The sequence below is a fragment of the Oncorhynchus mykiss genome, chromosome 23, assembly GCF_057628025.1.
Source record: "Oncorhynchus mykiss isolate SJ-2025 chromosome 23, ASM5762802v1, whole genome shotgun sequence".
Lineage (NCBI taxonomy): Eukaryota > Metazoa > Chordata > Actinopteri > Salmoniformes > Salmonidae > Oncorhynchus > Oncorhynchus mykiss.
The window spans coordinates 36,398,872-36,423,436 of NC_143044.1; the positions used below are offsets into that span (position 1 = coordinate 36,398,872).

General features: G+C 42.8%; 1 protein-coding gene across 2 annotated transcripts in view; it reads right to left on the reverse strand.

Moving 5' to 3' along the window:
* Positions 1 to 24,565, reverse strand: part of macrod2 (mono-ADP ribosylhydrolase 2) — a 1,220,194-nt gene that overhangs the window by 882,126 nt on the left and 313,503 nt on the right. For both annotated transcript variants that reach the window (XM_036960544.2, XM_036960545.2), the window contains exon 4: positions 1,976 to 2,005. In XM_036960544.2, coding sequence (XP_036816439.2) covers positions 1,976 to 2,005 — 30 coding nt within the window. The remainder of the gene's footprint in view (positions 1 to 1,975; positions 2,006 to 24,565) is intronic.

The window sequence follows — 24,565 nt, forward strand, 5'->3', positions numbered from 1 at the left end:
GTTGAGTTCCACATATTTAATTCAAAGAGGACCTTAAACAAAACACAATCAATCAATCAATCAATCAATCAATCAATCAATAATCGAACAACTAAAGGTGACTATGTGGTGCACAAACACAAAACAATATCCCACAAACACAGATGGGAAAAATAGCTACTTAAATATGATCCTCAATTAGAGACAACGATTACCAGCTGCCTCTAATTGCAAAACACCAACATAGAAAATATAAACTAGAACACAACATAGAAATTATAAACTAGAATACCCCCTAGTCACCCCCTGACCTACTACACCATAGAGAAACAAAGGCACTCTATGGTCAGGGCGTGACAATCTTCAGAAAGTTGAAAGAAAATACAAATCACTGTTGCATTTTCTTCATGTCGTATGATAATCTTGGGCAAGTTAATGCATTTTCTAATAAATGTAGCAATTTCCTTCTCAGTTCAACCCATTTTTGAATATTGTTGAATTACGTTTTAATGTCTTGTGGCACAAATCTCATTCAAGTCATGGAGCCAATATAAGCTTGTTTTGTGCGTCATTTCCAAATCATCAAAAGTATCTACAATTTATCATAGATGATTTGAACATGATGCGTGAAAAAATGTAATATCAGTCCCATAACTTGAATGGGATTTGTGCCACAAATGCATTTGGAAACAGTGCCAGGGAAACTTAACCAAAGCAGCGATTGCAACATACATTGGTTATGTAAAACATAATTGAGAGGTGAAGAGGAGCAGAGCGATGGCAATCAAGAAGCCAATGTTTAGTGTTACATTAGACATCATTGAGAAGTGCTTGAGTGAGTCCACTTTGGTTACGGAGATACATTTTTCTGACCTCTGATCCCAATCACTTGCACGCATGCAAACGCACACAGGCACACACATGCACACATTTATTAACCTTGATTAACGTGTTGCTAAAGGTCTCTCTCTGTCACTAGCTAAAGTTCTGGAGAACTGCACACTGAAGCGACGCAATATGGCTGCTGAGAGCCGAGGTCTAACCATGTATCAGATAAGATGAGAGCCACTTGGGACAGAGCGTGATTAGACGTGGGTAGGGTTTCAGCTCAGCAATTGTATATATCAAGAACTAACTAACTGTCTGTCTAACTAACTAACTAATTGTCTCCTGAGATGGGATAAATAAATAACCCAGATATATCATATAAGAGTGTAGAGCGAGAGAGAGAGAGAGATGTCTGCAAACACCCAAACACAGATGGATAAACAGTCAGATAACAGATAAGACATGAAGCTGAAGAAATGACCTTGTTTTCATCTTCGTACGACTGCTAGATACCATAGATTCCCCCTTCAACCCACAGATCAGAATTCCACAGCTAATTAGGATGACACTTCAAGCCCAACTCCCCCCGCCCAATATACCAAGGAACCATTATTTCAATCATGTCAGGGTAAGTACCACATTTCTAGAAGAGGAACCCCTGGGTTTGTGTTAGGCTACCCAGCTCCACTAGGCTTCTCCCTTTCACTCCCCCATACCCCATTCCACTGGACTCCCCTCCCTTCCCGTCTCCCCCTAGCCACGGTCGGCCGCCTCAGATTTCCTCAGCTTCTTTGATAATAACAGGCCTGGACAGGCCAGTAAAGTAATGACCATCACGTCTGGCCATGACACGGCACAGTCAGTCTGCATGGTTACCGCACCCCGCGTAATGCTTCGCTCTGATGTGTTGGCACTAATGCATTCAGTCCCATTTAACAGAAGCACTCAGAGAGACACAGACACTACAGTCCACGGTATACTAATGGATAAATAAATATCTAGGTCTATTAGACAGACATGTCTATGGTATAGAACTAATGATAGGATTACTTTGTTTTATTACGATGGGGAGATGAGGAGTGTGTGTGTGTGGGCGTGGGCGTCAGTGTGAACAGCATGGGCAGCGCCATGAAAATTCACCCCCAAAATGAGGAGGACAAACACTCACCTCCACCACCTCCCAGAAGACTGGAGTTAGCTGTGAAAGAGATGAAAAAGACAACATAAGTTCTCATGTTTAAAGATTGTTCAAACAGATGTGGATCATTAAGATTCAGCTCAGTCAGCACTTCTTCTTTTGGCAACATGACAAAAGTCAGCGATACTCAGATCCATGCAGATCAAACAAACGCTATCACACCAAACTGTTAGGACACTTTAATCAGCCAACAGTTTTACAACAGAGGAGTTTCTGAGTGAATATAAAACACCTTTACACACACACACACACACACACACACACACACACACACACACACACACACACACACACACACACACACACACACACACACACACACACACACACACACACACACACACAACCAGAGTCATGTGTGAGGGCCTGCTGATGTTCTGAACAAAACACCTCCACCAGCTCTGTGAAGGCTCTGTGATAACAGCGTGTGTTAGATGTAAGACATAAGTGGTGAGCAGCAGTGAGTTTGAGCAGCGACCAACCAGTTGCTGTGCTAGGAGAGGGGAGGAAAGGAGGAACCCTTTGATGGTAGTATCCTTTACATGTCTGAGAGAGAGAGAGAGAGAGAGAGAGGGAGAGAGAGAGGGAGAGAGAGAGAGAGAGAGAGAGAGAGAGAGAGAGAGGTGTGGAGAGAGAAAGTCAGAGAGAGAGAGAGAGAGGAAGAGAAATGGAGAGGGAGTGGGGCGAGAGAGGGAGAGAGGGAGAAAGAGAGAGATAGCGAAAAAGAGAGAAAGAACGTGAATGAGAGAGGGAGAGAAAGGGAGAGAAAGGGAGAGAAAGAGAGAGTTAGCGGTAGAGGGAGAGAAAGAGAGTGAAAGAGAAAGAGAGCGAAAGAGAAAGAGGGAGAGAAAGCGAAAGAGAGAGAAAGGGAGAGAGAAAGAGAGAGAGAGAAAGGGAGAGAGAGAGAGAGAAAGAGAGAGGGAGAGAGAGGGAGAGAGAGCGGTAGCACAGATAACAGGTCTAAAAACCTCCAGTTTAAATAGCCATGTGTAGTTCTATTCTGAAACAGCGTGACAGTTAGGCTCATAAACACTCATTAAATACTCTGTCCTGTATTATTAGTGACTCACACAGCCTCCTCTTCTCATTGGAGAATATATCATTAAAACTTAACACATCGTTTAGTTTTACGTGTTGTCAGTTATATATATTTCCTAAATAGTGCACTACTTTTGACCAGGGCCCATAGGAGATGAGTGCATCCAAAATGGAACCCTATTCCCTATATAGTGTAGTGCACTGTTAGGGTCCTATCCTCTCTCTTCACTGAAGGGAGAGATTAGTGTGGATTAAAGTTATGTCGGTTCATTTGACTGTTACTGAAAGGGAAAGTAGGTAGAGCTGCGTTTGATGTGTGGTTCATGCAGCGGGCAGAGAGAACTCATCAAACTGTTACAAATTATATCTTCCACAACAGCAATCATATTCACATTATCCAACCACTGCAAACACACTAACAGAGTTGGGTAGGTTACTTCCTAAATGTAATCTGTTATGGTTACCAGTGTCCATAATTGTAATCAGTAATGTAACGTTTGGATTACTTTCTATTAGAAGAAGACAAAAATGTATATTACCAATTGAACAACAGTCATTCCAATTAATTTAATACCCCTTGGTCTATAAGAATAGGACTTAACAATATGGAAATATAGATGAATCTAATTGATTTACCTGAGCTTAACCCAAAACTAAGAATGTATTAGACTACTCTGGTATTTGTTATGTTGTCATGGAGGCCTGATTGGGCTTATTGTTTCCAGTTGAAGAATAAATGCTGTTCTCATGAAATGGAATGCTTCGAGCCTATGCTTACTGACAACTGCTATTTACATGGGCTACACCGCTCCACTAGGCTTCTCCCTTTCACCTCCCCTTCCCATACCACTGGACACCGCTCCACTAGGCTTCTCCCTTTCACCTCCCCTTCCCATACCACTGGACTCCCCTCCATTCACCCTCACCTCCCCTTCCCATACCACTGGACTCCCCCCCATTCACACTCACCTCCCCTTCCCATTCCACTGGACTCCCCTCCATTCACCCTCACCTCCCCTTCCCATACCACTGGACTCCCCTCCATTCACCCTCACCTCCCCTTCCCATACCACTGGACTCCCCTCCATTCACCCTCACCTCCCCTTCCCATACCACTGGACTCCCCTACATTCACCCTCACCTCCCCTTACCATATCCCATACCACTGGACTCCCCTCCATTCACCCTCACCTCCCCTTACCATATCCCATACCACTGGACTCCCATCCATTCACCCTCACCTCCCCTTACCATATCCCATACCGCTGGACTCCCATCCATTCACCCTCACCTCCCCTTACCATATCCCATACCACTGGACTCCCCTCCATTCACCCTCACATCCCCTTACCATATCCCATACCACTGGACTCCCCTCCATTCACCCTCACCTCCCCTTCCCATACCACTGGACTGCCCTCCATTCACCCTCACCTCCCCTTCCCATACCACTGGACTCCCATCCATTCACCCTCACCTCCCCTTCCCATTCCCATTCCACTGGACTCCCCTCCATTCACCCTCACCTCCCCTTACCATACCCCATTCCACTGGACTCCCCTCCAATCACCCTCCCCTCCCTGTCTCCCCCCAGCCACGGTCACCGATATTCAAACCTGTGAGTGTAATTCCAGTTGATCTAATATGTTGTGGTATGCTATTACATGTTACATATGACAATGCCCAGTGATGGTGTCTTGTAAAAGACTCACATATGGCCTTGTATCATTTGAGCAGTTGACTAAATCAGTAGTTCCTCAATTTTCTCCTCAGGAAGCCCCAGCTGTTGCATGACTAGCACACCTGATTCAATGTGTCAATTAACACAACAATAACAATTAAGGAATTTGGTTTTGTATGGGTTCTATAGACTCTTATAATCAGTAGTGACTTGAGGAACCCTGGAGATCCTGAAGGAAATTATTGCCAGTCAATGGTTCATATTTGCACCTTCGGTTAGTTGAGGGGTTCTTGGAGGAACCCTTAATGGTTCAATCTAGCGACGGGTTCCTGGAGGATTACTAAAGTGGAGGCATGGCTTAGTAGGGGTGTGGCTTTAAGATATATTTATTTTGGCCACCAGTTAAGAGTAAATGTCATTCCTGTTCATCTGTTCTGTTGTATTGTCATCACACGTGTCCATACCCAATGTGGTATGGATCTGCTATTTCTTTTTTTTTCTTCCTGTAAACCAGAACCCCCAACAGAAGCCAGCCAGCTAACTAGCTACTAGCTACTAGTCAGCTAGCCACCGCTAGCGGCCATCAGCTAACCTTTAGCCCGGACAACTCTTGCCAGTTTGCACAGTGCGATTCAAACCAGAGCATATCGGACTTATTTCTCCGGATTCCATATCTCCGGATTCCTACCGCAAGCTCTCAACCTTTTCACCTGGACCATCGCAGCTGCTATCTGAGTGGCCACTTCTGGCTAATGTCACTGTCCCGAAGCAAGTACCAATTAGCCTGGAGCTAGCCTATGCTAGGCCCATCTCCCGGCTAGCTGAAGAGGTCCATCAGCCACTTCTTGGGCTACAATACCTATTTTGCCAATTGGCCTGGACCCCTTTTACAGCCGATAAGGAGCCCCGCTGATCCATCACGACTGGACAACCAATGTAATCTGCCCAAGGGTTTTTTTCAACAGGCTCGTCCGTCGTGACGTCCCCTGAATGCCCATATGCTAGCCTGCAAGCCGCGGCCCGCTAGCTATCTAGAGCATATCGGACTGTTAGCTGAAGAGGCCCATCGGCCAATTTCTTGGGCCATTATACCTATTTTGTCAATTGGCCTGGACCCTTTTACTACACAGAGCCCTGCTGATCCATCACGATTGGTCTGCCGACGTAACTGCACGAGGGGGCTACAACAGACTTCTTCCGTCGCGACGTCCCTCTAAGGCGCCTCTGCTAGCTTGCTAGCCCCGGCACCGCTAGCTGTCTGAATCGCCATGTCTCCAGACCGCCTAGCTACTCACTGGACCCCTATGATCACTCGGCTACGCATGCCTCTCCCTGTAGAGCTTTGAGCCCGGCTCAATATGCCTTAGCTAACCCTTTAGTTCCACCTCCCACACATGCGGTGACCTCACCTGGTTTAAATGATGTTTCTAGAGACAATATCTCTCTCATCATCACACAATGCCTAGGTTTACTTCCACTGTATTCACATTCTACCATACCTTTTTGTCTGTACATTATGCCTTGAATCTATTCTAAAGTGCCCAGAAACATGTTCCTTTTAGTCTCTGTTCCAAACGTACTAGACAACCAGTTAAGATAGCCTTTAGCCGTACCCTTATCCTACTCTTCCTCTGTTCTTCTGATGATGTAGAGGTTAATCCAGGCCCTGCAGTGCCCAGCTCCACTCCCATTCCCCAGGCGCTCTCATTTGTTGACTTCTGTAACCATAAAAGCCTTGGTTTCATGCATGTTAACATTAGAAGCCTCCCCCCTAAGTTTGTTTTATTCACTGCTTTAGCACACTCCGACAACCCGGATGTCCTAGCCGTGTCTGAATCCTGGCTTAGGAAGACCACCAAAAACCCTGAAATTTCCATCCCTAACTACAACATTTTACGACAAGATAGAACTGCCAAAGGGGGCGGAGTTGCAATCTACTGCAGCGATAGCCTGCAGACTTCTGTCTTACTATCCAGGTCTGTGTCCAAACAATTTGAGCTTCTACTTATAAAAGTCCGTCCTTCAGGAAACAAGTCTGTCACCGTTGCCGCTTGCTATAGACCACCCTCTGCCACCAGCTGTGCCCTGGACACCATATGTGAATTGATTGCCCCCCAACTATCTTCAGAGCTCGTGCTGTTAGATGACCTAACCTGGAACATGCTTAACACCCTGGCCATCCTACAATCTAAGCTTGATGCCCTCAATCTCACACAAATGATCAATGAACCTACCAGGTACAACCCCAAATCCGTAAACAAGGGTACTCTCATAGATATCATCCTAACCAACCTGCCGTCCAAATACACCTCTGCTGTCTTCAACCAGGATCTCAGCGATCACTGCCTCATTGCCTGCGTCCGAAATGGTTCTGCAGTCAAACGACCACCCCTCATCACTGTCAAGTGCTCACAAGAACACTTCAGCAAGCAGGCCTTTCTAATCGACCCGGCCCGGGTATCTTGGAAGGATATTGACCTCATCTCGTCAGTAAAGGATGCCTGGTTATTCTTTAAAAGTGCTTTCCTCACCATCTTAAATAAGCATGCCCCGTTCAAAAAAATGTAGAAGCAGGAACAGATATGGCCCTTGGTTCACTCCAGACCTGACAGCTCTTGACCAGCACAAAAACATCCTGTGGCATACTGCATTACCATCGAATAACCTCGCGATATGCAACTTTTCAGGGAAGTTAGGAACCATTGTACACAGGCAGTTAGGAAAGCAAAGGCTAGTTTTCAAACAGAAATGTGCATCCTGTGGCACAAACTTCAAAAAGTTCTGGGACACTGTAAAGTTCATGGAGAATAAGAGCACCTCCTCCCAGCTGTCCACTGCACTGAGGCTAGGAAACACTGTCACCACCGATAAATCCACGATAATTGAGAATTTCAATAACCATTTCTCTACAGGAGGCAATGCTTTCCACTTGGCTACCCCAACAGTCAACAGAACCTGCACCACCCACAGCAACTTGCCCAAGACACCATTTCTCCTTCACCCAAATCCAGATAGCTGATGTTCTGAAAGAGCTGCAAAATCTGGACCCCTACAAATCAGCCAGGCTAGACAATTTGGACCCTCTCTTTCTAAAATTATCCGCCAAAATTGTTGCAACCCCTATTACTAGCCTGTTCAAACTCTCTTTCGTATCGTCTGAGATCCCCAAAGATTGGAAAGCTGCAGTGGTCATCCCCCTCTTCAAAGGGAGAGACATTCTAGACCCAAGCTGCTACAGACCAATATCTATTCTACCCTGCCTTTCTAAGGTCTTCGAAAGCCAAGTTAACAAACAGATCAGCGACCATTTGAAATCCCACTGTACCTTCTCCGCTATGCAATCTGGTTTCCGAGCAGGTCATGGGTGCACCTCAGCCACGCTCAAGGTCCTAAACGATATCATAACCTCCATCGATAAGAGACAATACTGTGCAGCTGTATTCATCGACCTAGCCAAGGTTTTCAACTCTGTCAATCACCACATTCTTATCGGCAGACTCAACAGCCTTGGTTTCTCAAATGACTGCCTCGCCTGGTTCACCAACTACTTCTCTGACAGAGTTCAGTGTGTCAAATCAGAGGGCCTGTTGTCCTGGCCCTTCTTAGGACACTGTGTTAACTAACCTCCAGACGAGCTTCAATGCCATACAACACTCTTTCCGTGGCCTAAAACTAAATGCATGCTTTTCAACCAATCGCTGCCTGCACCCGCCCGCCCGACTAGCATCACTATTCTGGAAGGTTCTGACTTAGAATATGTGGACAACTACAAATACTTAGGTGTCTGGCTAGACTGTAAACTCTCCTTCCAGACTCACATTATGCATCTCCAATCCAAAATTACATCTAGAATCGGCTTCCTATTTCGCAACAAAGTATGCTCTCGTTGGCTGGTCCTCGCTACATATTCGTTGCCAAACCCACTGGCTCCAGCTCATCTATAAGTCTTTGCTAGGTAAAGCTCCGCCTTATCTCAGGTCACTGGTCACCAGCACTCGCTCCAGAAGGTATATTTCACTGGGCACCCCCAAAGCCAATTCCTCCTTTGGCAGCCTTTCTTTCCAGTTCTCTGCTGCCAATGACTGAATCGAACTGCAAAAATCACTAAAGCTGGAGACTCATATCTCCCTCACTAACTTTAAGCACCAGCTGTCAGAGCAGCTCACAGATCACTGCACCTGAACATAGCCCATCTGTAAATAGCCCATCCAACGACCTCATCCCCATACTGTTTATTTATTTATCTATTTTGCTCCTTTGCACCCCAGTATCTCTACTTGCACATTCATCTTCTGTACATCTATCACTCCAGTGTTTAATTGCTATATTATAATTATTTCGGCACTATGGCCTATTTAATGCCTTACCTAATTTATCCTACCACAATTGCACACACTATATATAGACTTTTTCTATTGTATTATTGACTGTTTGTTTGTTTATTCCATGTGTAACTCTGTGTTGTTGTTTTTGTCACACTGCTTTGCTTTATCTTGGCCAGGTCGCAGTTGTAAATGAGAACTTATTCTCAACTAGCCTACCTGGTTTAATAAAGGTGAAAAAAAATAAATCATAATTAAGGTTGAAATCTGACAGTTTTGTGGCTTCAATGAGGCTAACATAGGCGTATGAGTTCCTCGAGAGCCTATGCAAATCCCAAAGTTGGAATAGTTACCAGTTTATTACTGTATGTGATCAGCAATGTTTATATTATATTAGAGTATGTAACATGCATAACTATTCAAGGAATATTTTAATATGCAGTGTACAAACTTAACATGATAAGAAGGAATAACATTTACGCTAACGGGTGACCAAAAATAACTATCTGAAAGCCACATCTCCAATCTGATAGGCTGCCACCTCTACAATATATTATTAAAAAGTATAAAAATTGAGACCCTCCCATCATAAAAAGGTTCTGGTTTGAACCTCGAGGAACATTTTTGAACTAGAAACTAGAGGCCCCTCAAATTCAAATAAGGTCCCCAAAGCCAGTTCCACTGCTTTTCTTTAACTCTTCCACTCTAATCAGATTTAGACCTGGGAACAGAAAAACAGCTGTACTTCAGAACTCCAGGGTTTGAATACCCCTGCTGTAGGCTAACACACTGCTAGACTATCACTATACTGCACTGTCTGACTCAAATCTGACTAATGCCTCAATACCAATCATAGAACAATGATCATAGAACACAAAGCTATTCTGCATACTGTAGATGAATTTACTTATACATAAAAATAGACCATATGCATAGAACAAGCAACCGCTCCGTAACGTGTTGGATCAGGAACATCCCATTAGTCTAATATGGCAATAGAACAACAACTATTATTTAAATGATTTCTCTAGTTGTTTCTCTCCTGGCAGTGAAAATGCTGAAAGGTGCTTTTAGAGGCTACACTGCTTCCACACCTTTCCATACACACGCACACACACACACACACACATACACACATATATAACCTTCCACACCTTTCCCCGACAACGTTAGTAGCTCTCCTCATTGTTCTGAGAGCTGGGTGTGATGCATTGGTGTGTCCCAAATGGCTCCCTATTCCCTATAGAGTGCACTACTGTTGACCAGGGCCCATAGTGCCCTATGCAGGGAATTGGGTACCATTTGGGATATATCCAGTGTGTGTGGGTGCAGGGACAAAGAAATCTCTCCAGCAAAAGAAAGAATTTCACAGAGCGGAGCGCTTTGCTTTTGTTGTTCTATGCTCACACACTAAACATAGCACAAGAGATGTGAAGAGGTGTGTGTGAGTGTGTGTCTGTGTGTGTCTGCGTGTGTGTGTGTGTGTGTGTGTGTGTGTGTGTGTGTGTGTGTGTGTGTGTGTGTGTGTGTGTGTGTGTGTGTGTGTGTGTGTGTGTCTGCGTGTGTGTGTGTGTGTGTCTGTGTGTGTGTGTGTGTGTGCGTGTGTGTGTGTGTGTGTGTGTGTGTGTGTGTGTGTGTGTGTGTGTGTGTGTGTGTGTGTGTGTGTGTGTGTGTGTGTGGGTGTGTGTGTGTGTGTGACGATCCACTTGCATGCTTTACAACAGAAAACCTCTTCTAGGTCATTCTGTGTTGACAGAGGTGTTTGTGTTTCTTTTAATCTCAGTTTATACAGTTCCACAGCTGTCTGCCCATCATCACAGTGAAGGTTGAACAAGAACTCTAAATAAAGTCACCACAGAAGTATACCCAACAACTTCGGACTGTCTTAGTTTGCAGTAAATGTGCATATCAGCCTTAGAATCTTCCATTGTATTTATAGGAAGAGGTCTATCTACATAAAATAAAGTCAAGAATCATCCTAGTGCTATGTAGTATGTAGCTAAGCTACAGGCACCAGCTAACAGATCAGGCTCCTATGCAATGTTTCCTCTAAACCGCGCGCGGGTGCGCAGCTCCCCAGGGACTGCCGCACAGAAGAAATATCAGCCTGCTCAGAGAAGCACAAGATTGAACTTCACTTCTAGTTTTCCCCTTTAGTTAACACTATCAACGTTTCCCTCTGCTGTGGGAATTGTAATCGAATCAACGCAATATTCGTCACTTTCAATGCAACATACCGAACCATGCAAGAGATGTTCTTGTAGTAACAGAGCATAGGAGTAGGATTCTATTGCATTGACAGGCAGGACTCAGGCCCAACTCTATATTCCTATATGCAAATAGACCATTGCCATATATGGATCTGTGCCAGTAGATGTGCTGGTTTTGAGATCAAAGCGAGAGCTGCATGTAGCCACATGTGCACATTTGTTCATATCCTTTGCTAGTTAGTGAGTTATTAGCCTTGTTATAGATCATTTGAAGTCGGCAATGGGGGAGTGGTTTCTTCCTACAAGAGCACAAAACATGCACATTTCTAGACATCTTTGAAAAGCAAGTAAGGTAAATAGCTATTTTTTTCTGTAAAAGGGCAGTGTTGCCAATATGCAGATCATCATATGTCTGATTCCCTGTAATAATGGAATGGGAATAATGATGCATTTAATTTTGTAGTGTGGTTTCAGTCACCTCCTTGTCTGAAGGACAAGTGGATAAACATGTTGTCAAGCCCTGCATGTTTTTTTCAGAAGTCTCATGGAATGTAGGTCTACATTGAACACCAAACATTGGCTGCTACTGTAGGCTGAATGATAGAACAGCCATTTCCATGTTAAAATGTTATGGGATGCGTTTTCTCCATGGTTTTTGATGGTAGCCACTCTGATAGGCCTCCATTATGATCAAATAGCCACAGTAGCCTACTTGGCCACTGTTAAAACTCATTTAAAAAAGGTACAGCCTCAGTGTTCACAGTAAAAGCGCACCAGAAGTTGCACAGAATTTTCACAATGTTCAAGTGTGAGCTCAGCAGACCTGAAATTTGCTCTGTGCAGAAGAAAATTAGAGGGAACATTGGTCCTATAGTAGGACCAATTATATATTATGTTGCTAATTGTCGGCCGTCCGCAGTCATTCCCCATGGGCTACATCTGTGTTGATCTACCGCGGTACAGACAGACCCCAGCCTCACCCTACCCCTACCCCAGCCTCAGCCCAGCCTTAGCCCTGAGCAACTCAACCCCTAGACAGACCAACCAATGTAGAGAGGAGGTACTTCATAATTAATACCACACTATTAAATATGTATTATGGCCTGGATGTGGCCAAGTATGGATTTTTGTTTCGATTTTTCACTCAGGATAATTGAAGCACTTTTCAGGCTTGTCATATTGAATGAGGCTTATAAATCTATACATATGTAGTATCTTAATTTGAGCCAGTTTGCTACAGCAGGAAAATAATCCCGCAGCAACTGAAAATGTGAATTATTATGTGGATTATAAATTATGGGCATTTTTGTTAGGGTTGATACTATTTAAGAAAAATAAATTTAAAAAAAATTACGCCTGAAATTACTCCTGAAATCTCAAAGTGGAAAATACAAACTTCAGAAGCCTTTTTAAACCTCAAATACACTACAAGTTTTACATTTCATGCATTGCAGGAAAGATGTCCAGCAACAGTGTGATCAAATTAAACAACAGGGTGATCAAATTAAGATCAAGGCTGTTATGTGGGCTTCTGCTTGACTCCATACAAGGTGGCGCGCTGTGACTCTTTGTTTATTTGTACCTACTCCACACTGCGTGAGACTGTGTGATTGTGTGTGTTTGAGTGAGACGCTTTGAGAGAGTACAGGTTAGCTTTACTCTTTTCTTTTCTCAGCAGCTGTTCCATATTTGTTCCTTGCTCCCCTTTGCTCCCCTGCTCCTGAAGGGAAATAGTTAAAACGAGTCCCCATACATTTTGGGATTCTAATGTCTCCCTTGATATATGTCTGTCGCTGAGGGCTGTGTTGCTCTTGTTTTCTCCCTCTGTGGAGGTAACTGATATTTTGTGTGCACAAGAAAAGAAGCTTGCGGTGTTCTAAAATAAAAGACCAAAAAAGATGAAAGACTGGTAGCTCCCAGAGATTCACATCATGAAGGGAAAATAGAGAGGGAGGGAGGGAAGAATGAAAAGACATAAAGCGTCCCACGCACTGTTTTCCCAGTCTACCTTCCAGCGTGAACATTTACAACATAGTCCCAACTGAGAGGAGACGGCAGCTGATCGCTCTATCTGTTTCCCTGAGGGCCTCCCCCACTCTCTGTCTCTCTCTCCTTTTCTCTCAAAATCTTTCTCTATCTCTATATTTTTATCCAAATCTTTCTCTCTTTATTTCTCTCCAAATTTCTCCCTATTCCTATATTTAAACACCAAATCTCTCTCTCTCTCTCTAAATCTCTCTATTTCACGCGAAATCTCCCTATCTCTCTATTTTGCTCCAAATCTCTCTCTCCCTCTCTCTCTCTTTCTATCTCTCTCTCTCTCTCTCTCTCTCTCTCTCTCTCTTTCTATGACAAAATACCATACTTGTATTGAAAAGTATTTCATTGAAATACATGTATTTTGTATTTAAATACAAAAATACATTTGCAAGTAGCTGGCCCGAACAGCAGCACCATTCTCAGTAACGGTTTACAGAAATGTTGTACTTGCTATGACTAAGAGTGTGTGCTAAATTACCAAAATGTCAATGTATTTGTGAAAATGAACCAAAATGAACTGCAAATCACACTGGGTATTATTATTGGCCTTGTTTTGGGGCAGAGCTCACTAGAATACGACCCAGTATGATTTGCAATTGTTCATTTTTACTAGAGGTCAACACATGGACAACATAATATAACATCTTAAATACATAACACATGGACAACATAATACAACATCTTAAATACATAACACATGGACAACATAATATAACATCTTAAATACATAACACATGGACAACATAATATAACATCTTAAATACATAACACATGGACAACATAATATAACATCTTAAATACATAACACATGGACAACATAATATAACATCTTAAATACATAACACATGGACAACATAATATAACATCTTAAATACATAACACATGGACAACATAATATAACATCTTAAATACATAACACATGGACAACATAATATAACATCTTAAATACATAACACATGGACAACATAATATAACATAATACAACATCTTAAATACATAACACATGGACAACATAATACAACATAATACAACATCTTAAATACATAACACATGGACAACATAATATAACATAATACAACATCTTAAATACATAACACATGGACAACATAATATAACATATTAAATACATAACACATGGACAACATAATACAACATCTTAAATACATAACACATGGACAACATAATATAACATCTTAAATACATAACACATGGACAACATAATACAACATCTTAAATACATAACACATGGACAACATAATATAACATAATACAACATCTTAAATACATAACACATGGACAACATAATATAACATATTAAATACATAACACATGGACAACATAATACAACATCTTAAATACATAACACATGGACAACATAATATAACATAATACAACATCTTAAATACATAACACATGGACAACATAATATAACATAATACAACATCTTAAATACATAACACATGGACAACATAATATAACATATTAAATACATAACACATGGACAACATAATATAACATAATACAACATCTTAAATACATAACACATGGACAACATAATATAACATATTAAATACATAACACATGGACAACATAATACAACATAATACAAAGGCTCCCAAGTGGAGCAGGCTGTATAACAACCGGCCATTATTGGGAGTGCTACAGGGCGGTGTAGAATTGGCCCAGCATCGTCGGGGTTGGCTGTCATGGAAAATAAGTTAGTTGTTAACTGACCAGTTAACTAAAGGATACATAAATAAAAACATGTTACATACACTACCAGTCAAAAGTTTTAGAACGCCTACTCATTCAAGCGTATTTCTTTATTTTTACTATTTTCTACATTGTAAAATAATAGTGAAGACATCAAAATTATGAAATAACACATATGGAATCATGTAGTAACCAAAAAAGTGTTAAACAAATCAAAATACATGTTATATTTGAAATACTTCAAATAGTCACCCTTTGCTCTGATGACAGCTTTGCACACCCTTCACATTCTCTCAACCAGCTTCATGAGGTAGTCACCTGGAATGCATTTCAGTTAACAGGTGTGCCATCTAAAAAGTGAATGTGTGGAATTTCTTTCCTTCAAATGTGTTTGAGCCAATCAGTTGTGCTGTGACAAGGTAGGGAGGTATACATAAGATAGCCCTATTTGGTAAAAGTCCATATTCTGGCAAGAACAGCTCAAATAAGCAAAGAGAAACGACAGTCCATCATTACTTTAAGACATGAAGGTCAGTCAATACGGAACATTTCAAGAACTTTGAAAGTTTCCTCAAGTGCAGTCGCAAAAACCATCAAGGCCTATGATGAAACTGGCTCTCATGAGGACCGGTAACAGACACATCTCAACATCAACTGTTCAGAGGAGACTGTGTGAATCAGGCCTGCATGGTCGAATTGCTGCAAAGAAACTACTACTAAATAAGAAGAAGAGACTTGCTTGGGCCAAGAAACATGAGCAATGGACATTGGACTGGTGGAAATGTGTCCTTTGGTCTGGAGTCCAAATTGGAGATTTTGGTTCCAACCTCTGTGTCTATGTGAGACGCAGTGTGGGTGAACGGATGCTCTCCACTTGTGTATTTCCCACCATAAAGCATGGAGGAGGAGGTGTTATGGTGTGGGGGTGCTTTGCTGGTGACAATGTCTGTGATTTATTTAGAATTCAAGGCACACTTAACCAGCATGGCTACCACAGCATTCTGCAGCGATATGCCATCCCATCTGGTTTGGGCTTAGTGGGACTGCTGCATCAGATGACCTGGCCTCCACAATCCCCCGACCCCAAACAAATTGAGATGGTTTGGGATGAGTCGGACCGCAGACTGAAGGAAAAGCAGCCAACAAGTGCTCAGCATATGTGGGAACTCCCTGAAAAGCATTCCAGGTGAAGCTGGTTGAGAGAATGCCAAGAGTGTGCAAAGCTGTCATCAAGGCAACGGGTGGCTACTTTGACAAATCTAAAATATATTTTGATTTGTTTAACACCTTTTTGGTTACTACATGTTTCCATATGTGTTATTTCATAGTTTTGATGTCTTTACTATTATTCTAGAAAATAGTAGAAAATAGTAAAAATAAAGAAAACCCCTTGAATGAGCAGGTGTGTCCAAACTTTTGACTGGTATTGTATGTATACATGTTATATTAATTGTGGAAAAACTAAATGAAACAGTACAGAAGCCAGCCCAGAGATACTGTAAGGCGTAACAGAAAAATCCCTCTCAGCTCCCCGTCTCTCTTTTTTACTTCTTTACCACATGGTGGGGAGAGTAGCAAACATGGGTTCAAATAGTACTTGAAATGTTACAAAACTGTATTATGTAAAAAATATATTTCGAAAAATATGGTTTTGAATAACCATAAATCATTTAAGAGCTACAGCGAGCTCTTTAGCCTATATTCTGGATTCATCTTCAGCATGGGACAGCTCCTGTAAGTCTTGGTTAAGTTTCACTTTGTAACGAGTGCACTACGTGGCATTTTGGGAAATGGATGTGACATCTTCGGCCGTTATTTTTAAGATGCATCGTTAAAACACTCGTAAGCCTAAGCTCCATTGTTATCAGAAAACCAGGCCCAGTGCAGAGGACTGGCATAGGCATGCTATGCCACATGGGAGAACAGAGGGACTGGGAACTGTCAAAAAAGTGGTCTGTCTGTCTGCCCGTGTGTCCGTTTGTCTGCCCGTGTGTCCGTCTGCCTGCCTGCCTGCCTGCCTGCCTGTCTGTCTGTCTGTCTGTCTGTCTGCCTGTCTGTCTGCCTATGAGGTCAGAATAACATCCTCTCTTTTAGTGTCTGCCAGCTTCCTCCACAGAGAGTTCCAGTAATCAAATTTGTCCTGAAAGACAGAACAGAGGAACGCAGGAACGCAGGAACAGAAAACAACCCAAAAACAACAAGGTGCATTCCAAATGGCACCCTATTCCCTACATAGTGCACTACATTTGATCAGGGCCCCTAAGGAATATGGTGACATTTGGGATGCACTCCAAGAGGTCATAACACAACCAGTTCACAGCGTTCCACTGTTCCTTGAATCCTCAGAACATTTATCATTTCCTTTATATGGAAGTTTACTGATATTCTGACAACATCCTCCTCCTCCCTTGTTTATGTATGCACACACACACACCACCCTAAGTCTTACAGGAAACCGGGCCACCCATATAAACATTTGTTAGAGCAGCCAGGGGAAGAAAAGACTTCCTGAGTTCTATTCTCTAACAGTAGGACAGTGGATCCCTTCCCCTCCTGAGTTCTATTCTCTAACAGTAGGACAGTGGATCCCTTCCCCTTCTGAGTTCTATTCTCTAACAGTAGGACAGTGGAGCATGCAGAGCTAGTGACAGCTATCATCTGTTAAATCTACTCCATAATGGATATAGGGAGACTGATTCTTCATCTGATAAGGCTGGATGAAGGACAGGAATGTTTCTGGTGTGTGTGTGTTTCAGGGATCTCCTGTGGTCACCATAACAAGGGTTATAAATTGTGGTGGAAGACTGGAAGTGCTCCCTGCATGCCTGTAGAGAGCAGGTCATTAAGAAACCGCTGAGCTACGACGTTAGGCTGTGGCATCTCACGCATGTCCCTATACAGATGACCCTGGGTCCCCCCATTTCCTGTCTCTGTGCCCTTTGAACTCTGCTCAGTCTAGCGAATAGCAGCACTGTGTCACAAATCACTCAGTAGGTGACACCTCAGTGGTATTACTGAGGGGATTCGATTAATCTTACCCGAGACCCAGGTAGGCATGTTTTGCATCTGGTGAAAGTTGATAGCATTAGTTTTAGAATAGGTAAGATATACAAAACCTTGCAGAAAGACTAACCAACTGACAATCTCTTAGAAAAAATATTAACTATTGGAACCAAGACTTAAAAATAACTGATATTGGCACAAGATGGAGGGAGTGTTGGAACATAATTAACAAAATTACAGTTCACGAAAATGTACTCTTAATTCAGTATAAACTAATGTAAATAATGTATTATTCAAGAGACAAAATTCATAAATTCTACAGCACAACGGCAGAGTCATGTCTTAACTAACAATGACTCAATAATTAATGCCTTCTGGGAGTGCTATAAAGCCCAAAAGTTATGGGCAGAGTTAAAAAGCTGGCTGTCAGAAGTTTTACAATTTAAGTTTACTTTTAATCCATCTATCAACATATTTCAAGACATGACATATGAGGGCGTGGTGAAATACCCAATGGGTTGGACAATATTATTTTTGTCACTTATATTGAAGAAGACATTACTTAAATACTGGAAGTCAAATGATACTCCAACTTTAAGAGAAGGGTAGAATCAAATGCTTTATTATTTACATTTTGAAAAATAAAACAAGAAAACAATCTGAAGCCATATGGGGCAGAGTCTTACAAGCATTGGAAACAACTAATGGCTGAAACCAATGGCTATTGATTATGATAATAAATAAGAAACAATATCATAAATAAACAAAACATTGAATAAATATGGAAAAGCACTGATACGGTGTCAACATGTGGGTCTGAGCAAGTGTGATGTCATTAACGTTTGTAGATTTTTTTAAATGTTCTGTGCAATAAGTCCTTGCCAAGTCATGTCGAGTCCTTGCCTAGTCATGTCGAGCCCTTGCCTAGTCATGTCGAGTCCTTGCCTAGTCATGTCGAGCCCTTGCCTAGTCATGTCGAGACCTTGCCTAGTCATGTCGAGCCCTTGCCTAGTCATGTCGAGTCCTTGCCTAGTCATGTAGAGTCCTTGCCTAGTCATGTAGAGTCCTTGCCTAGTCATGTAGAGTCCTTGCCTAGTCATGTCGAGTCCTTGCCTAGTCATGTCGAGTCCTTGCCTAGTCATGTAGAGTCCTTGCCTAGTCATGTAGAGTCCTTGCCTAGTCATGTAGAGTCCTTGCCTAGTCATGTTGAATTCTTGCCTAGTCATGTTGAGTCCTTGCTTAGTCATGTCGAATTATTGCCTAGTCATGTCGAATCCTTGCCTAGTCATGTCGAGTCCTTGCCTAGTCATGTCGAGTCCTTGCCTAGTCATGTCGAATTCTTGCCTAGTCATGTCGAGTCCTTGCCTAGTCATGTCGAGTCTTGTGGATCTATGTACAGTACCTGTCAAAAGTTTGGACATGCCTACTCATTCAAGCGTTTTTCTTTATTTTGACTATTTTCTACATTGTATAATAATAATGAAGACATCAAAACTATGAAACAACACATATGGAATCATGTAGTAAACAAAACAGTGTTAAACAAATCAAAATGTATTTTATATATGAGATTCTTCAAAGTAGCCACCCTTTGCCTTGATGACAACTTTGCACACTCTTGGCATTCTCACAACCAGCTTCCTGAGGTAGTCACCTGGAAAGCATTTCAATTAACAGTTGTGTCTTGTTAAAATTTCATATGTGGAATTTCTTTCCTTCTCAATACGTTTGAGCCAATCAGTTGTGTAGTGACAAGGTTGGGTTGGTATACATAATATGGCAAGAACAACTCAAATAAGCAAAGAGAAATAGTCCATCATTACTTTAAGACATGAAGGTCAGTCAATCCGGAAAATGTCAAGAACTTTGAAAGTTTCTTAAAGTGCAGTAGCAGAAACCATCAAGCGCTATGATGAAACTGGCTCTCATGAGGACCGCCACAAGAAAGGAAGACCCAGAGTTACCTCTGCTACAGAGGATAAGTTCATTAGAGTTAACTGCACCTCAGATTGCAGCCCAGATAAATGCTTCAAAGAGTTCAAGTAACAGACACATCTCAACATCAACTGTTCAGAGGAGACTGCGTTAATTAGGCCTTTGTGGTCGAATTGCTGCAAAGAAAACACTACTAAAGGACGCCAATAATAAGAATAAGACTTGGTCCAAAAAACACGAGCAATGGACATTAGACTGGTGGAAATCTGTAATTTTGTCTGTTAAGTCCAAATTGGAGATTTTTGGTTCCAACCGCCATATCTTTGTGAGACGCAGAGTAGGTGAACGGATGATCTCCGCATGTGTGGTTCCCACCGTGAAGCATGGAGGAAGAGGTGTGATGGTGTGCGGGTGCTTTGCTGGTGACACTGTCAGTAATTTATTTAGAATTCAATATCCCATCTGGTTTGAGCTCAGTGGGACTATCATTTGTTTTTCAACAGGATAATGACCCAACACACCTCCAGACTGTGTTAGGATTATTTGACCAAGAAGGAGAGTGATGGAGTGCTGCATTAGATGACCTGGCCTCCACAATCACCCGACCCCAACCCAGTTGAGATGGTATGAGTTGGACCGCAGAGTGAAGGAAAAGTAGCCAACAAGTGCTGAGCATATGTGGGAACTCCTTCAAGACTGTTGGAAAAGCATTCCAGGTGAAGCTAGTTGAGAGAATGCCAAGAGTGTGCAAAGCTGTCATCAAGGCAATTGGTGGCTTCTTTGACAAATCTAAAATCTAAAATCTATTTTGATTTGTTTAACAATTTTTTGGTTACTTCATGAGTCTTTCATGGTTACTACATGTTTCCATATGTGTTATTTCATAGTTTTGATGTCTTTACTATTATTCTACAATGTAGAAAATAGTGAAAATAAAGAAAAACCCTTGAATGAGCAGGTGTGTCCAAACTTTTGACTGGTATTGTATGTATAAATGTTATATTAATTGTGGAAAAACTAAATGAAATAGTACAGAAGCCAGCCCAGAGATACTGTAAGGCGTAACAGAAAAATCCCTCTCAGCTCCCCGTCTCTCTTTTTTACTTCTTTACCACATGGTGGGGAGAGTAGCAAACATGGGTTCAAATAGTATTTGAAATCTTACAAATACTTTGAGCATTGCTTAAAGCTGTCTGCAGTGTCAGGTGTGTTTTGGGACTTTTCTATTGGTCACATTGCAACAGGCAAGCTCAATAAAGCACAGCTGACGATGACACAAACAATTTCAAATGGTATTTGAACCCTGGTCCGGCAGGGACAAGAGACTAGTGAAGAATTGCTCAGGGGTTTTGTGTTTGGTGTGGTCAGCAACAATGACAATCCTGATTGTGCAGCTGAATAGGACGTTGGTAATGCATAACACCACACAAGCTAAAGGGTTCAACACCTCTGCATGATGCCTATAGTTTCAGATAACTTAGCTGAACCTATTACTAAATGCTCCACTGGATTTGCATAGGCTATTTATTATTCACTAAATGCTCTAAATGTGCCTCTAAATGCTCCGAAACCGAGTGTCAGCGGGTTTTTGATTGTTCTTATCAATTAAGACCTAGACAACCAGGTGAGGGGAGTTCTTTACTAACTAGTGACCTTAATTCATCAATGACGTACAAAGGAGGAGCGAAAACCCGCAGACACTCAAATAAGTTTGACACATGCTCTAAACGCTCCACTAAATGCTCTAAATGCTCCACTGTAGCTCAGTTGGTAGAGCATGGTGTCACGCCCTGGCCTTAGTTATCTTTGTTTTCTTTATTATTTTGGTTAGGCCAGGGTGTGATATGGGTGATTTATGTGTTTTGTCTTGTAGAGGGGTTTTTGTAGATTTTTGGGGTTGTGTTCTTTTAGGTGTCTAGGTAAGTCTATGGTTGCCTGGAGTGGTTCTCAATCAGAGGCAGGTGTTTATCGTTGTCTCTGATTGGGAGCCATATTTAGGCAGCCATATTTTTGGGTATTTTGTGGGTGATTGTTTCCTGTCTTTGTGTTTTATGCACCAGTTAGGACTGTTACGGTTTTCACGTTTATTGTTTTGTAGTTTGTTCATGTTTGAGTTTTCTTATTAAAGAACCATGAACTATAACCACGCTGCGTTTTGGTCCGCCTCTCCTTCACTGGAAGAAAGCCGTGACACATGGCTTTTGCAACGCCAGGATAGTGGTTTCCATTCCCGGACCACCCATAGGTATAAAGTGTATGCACACATGACTGTAAGTCCCCTTGGATAAAAGCGTCTGCTAAATGACATGACATAAAAATTCTGCTTTTTCTAACAAACTAATAATCAGAGGTCAGCATATTGTTGGAACGGGTATTCAACAGTGAAGCAACTTCCGGCAACTAGACGAATGGTCACTCAGTCAATAGCTTGACTTGAGCCTGATTCAAATATTTCAACCCTACCAATGTATAATGTATACTAATGTATCCAATGCTACGAAAACACCCTATCCAAGTATCTCTGAATGTTAAATGGAGACAGTAATGTGTTCTGAAGCTGCCTAACTGTAGCAGCAGTCTGAGACTGATTGGCTGGGGTAAGAGCTGAGGTAGTTGATAGTCATTAGGTGTTCCTCTCCTCATACTATAACTGGTTTGGCATGGCAGCTCTGAATTCCAATGTTCACAAGATCAGCCCACTGGAAACAACTTTACAAAATTCTCTCTGAATGAGTGGAGAAACTGTGACCCTAAACGAACACACACGCACACACACACCCACACCCACACACAAAGTGTGCTCCCCCTTCTACTTTCCACTCCATGAGTCACTCTAACAAGCTCTGTCAATCTGAATGTAAGCTGCATCATCAGTACAGGGAGCAGTGAGAACACTTGGCAGTGAGAAAAGTGAGAACAGTGAGAACAGTGAGAGCAGTGAGAGCAGTGAGAACAGTTAGAGCAGTGAGCAGTGAGAGCAGTGAGAACAGTGAGAACAATGAGAACAGTGAGAGCAGTGAGAACAGTGAGTACAGTGAGCAGTGAGAGCAGTGAGAGCAGTGAGAACAGTGAGAGCAGTGAGAGCAGTGAGAGCAGTGAGCAGTGAGAGCAGTGAGAACAGTGAGAACAGTGAGAACAATGAGAACAGTGAGAGCAATGAGAACAGTGAGTACAGTGAGCAGTGAGATCAGTGAGAACAGTGAGAGCAGTGAAAACAGTGAGAGCAGTGAGAACAGTGAGAACAGTGAGAGCAGTGAGAGCAGTGAGAATAGTGAGTACAGTGAATATTGAGAGCAGTGAGAACAGTGAGAGCAGTGAGAACAGTGAGTACAGTGAGCAGTGAGAGCAGTGAGAACGGTGAGAACGGTGAGAGCAGTGAGAGCAGTGAGAACAGTGAGTACAGTGAGCAGTGAGAACAGTGGGAACAGTGAGAACAGTGAGAACAGTGAGTACAGTGAGAACAGTGAGTACAGTGAGAGCAGTGAGAGCAGTGAGAACAGTGAGTACAGTGAGCAGTGAGAACAGTGAGAACAGTGAGAGCAGTGAGAACAGTGAGAGCAGTGAGAACAGTGAGTACAGTGAGCAGTGAGAACAGTGAGAGCAGTGAGAGCAGTGAGAACAGTGAGAACAGTGAGAGCAGTGAGATCAGTGAGAACAGTGAGAACAGTGAGAACAGTGAGAGCAGTGAGAGCAGTGAGAACAGTGAGTACAGTGAGCAGTGAGAGCAGTGAGAACAGTGAGAACAGTGAGGGGGAGAGGGGAGGAGGGGAGGGGTGGGGTGATGGGGGAGGGGGAGAGGGGAGGAGGGGAGGGGTGATGGGAGGGTGGGGGAGAGGGGAGGAGAAGAGGGGAGAGGGGAGAGGGGAGGAGAAGAGGGGAGAGGGGAGTAGAAGAGGGGAGAGGGGAGGAGAGGAGAGGGGTGGGGTGATGGGGGAGGGGGAGGAGGGGAGGGGTGATGGGAGGGTGGGGGAGAGGGGAGTAGAAGAGGGGAGAGGGGAGGAGAAGAGGGGAGAGGGGAGTAGTGGAGGGGAGAGGGGAGGAGAGGGGTGGGGTGATGGGGGGAGTGGGGTGATGGGGGAGGGGTGGGGTGATGGGGGGAGTGGGGTGATGGGGGAGGGGGAGGAGGGGAGTAGAAGAGGGGAGAGGGGAGGAGAGGAGTGGGGAGGAGAGGAGAGGGGAGGAGAGGATGGGTGTTTCTTCCTATGGGGAGTCTCTTAGAGCTAGACAGACAGACTGGGAAAAGGCAAGGAAAGGCACGGCCAGGGCAAGGTGAAACGATCTCAGCAGATCTTCCCAAGTATCATATCTCAGGCCAGAATCTCAAGCCAGTGGAGCAAGAACCCACAGTTAATCTGAAGGTGAAACCCCTCCACAGAGAACAGTGGTTCCATATATAGGGTCTGGGAGAAAAGCAGTGGGCAGTATCATCGGTACACTTCACTGCTATGTAATATATACACTGACATACGAAGTTGGCAAAAGTAGGTTGAATACTTGTTCATGAGTTCCATCATAACGTGTGGTGCGATATGACACACTTGACATAATCAGAGATCTAAATGTGTATTTTTCCATCTAGGACAGTCATACGTGTGAGTGAGCAATATAGCACACTTTT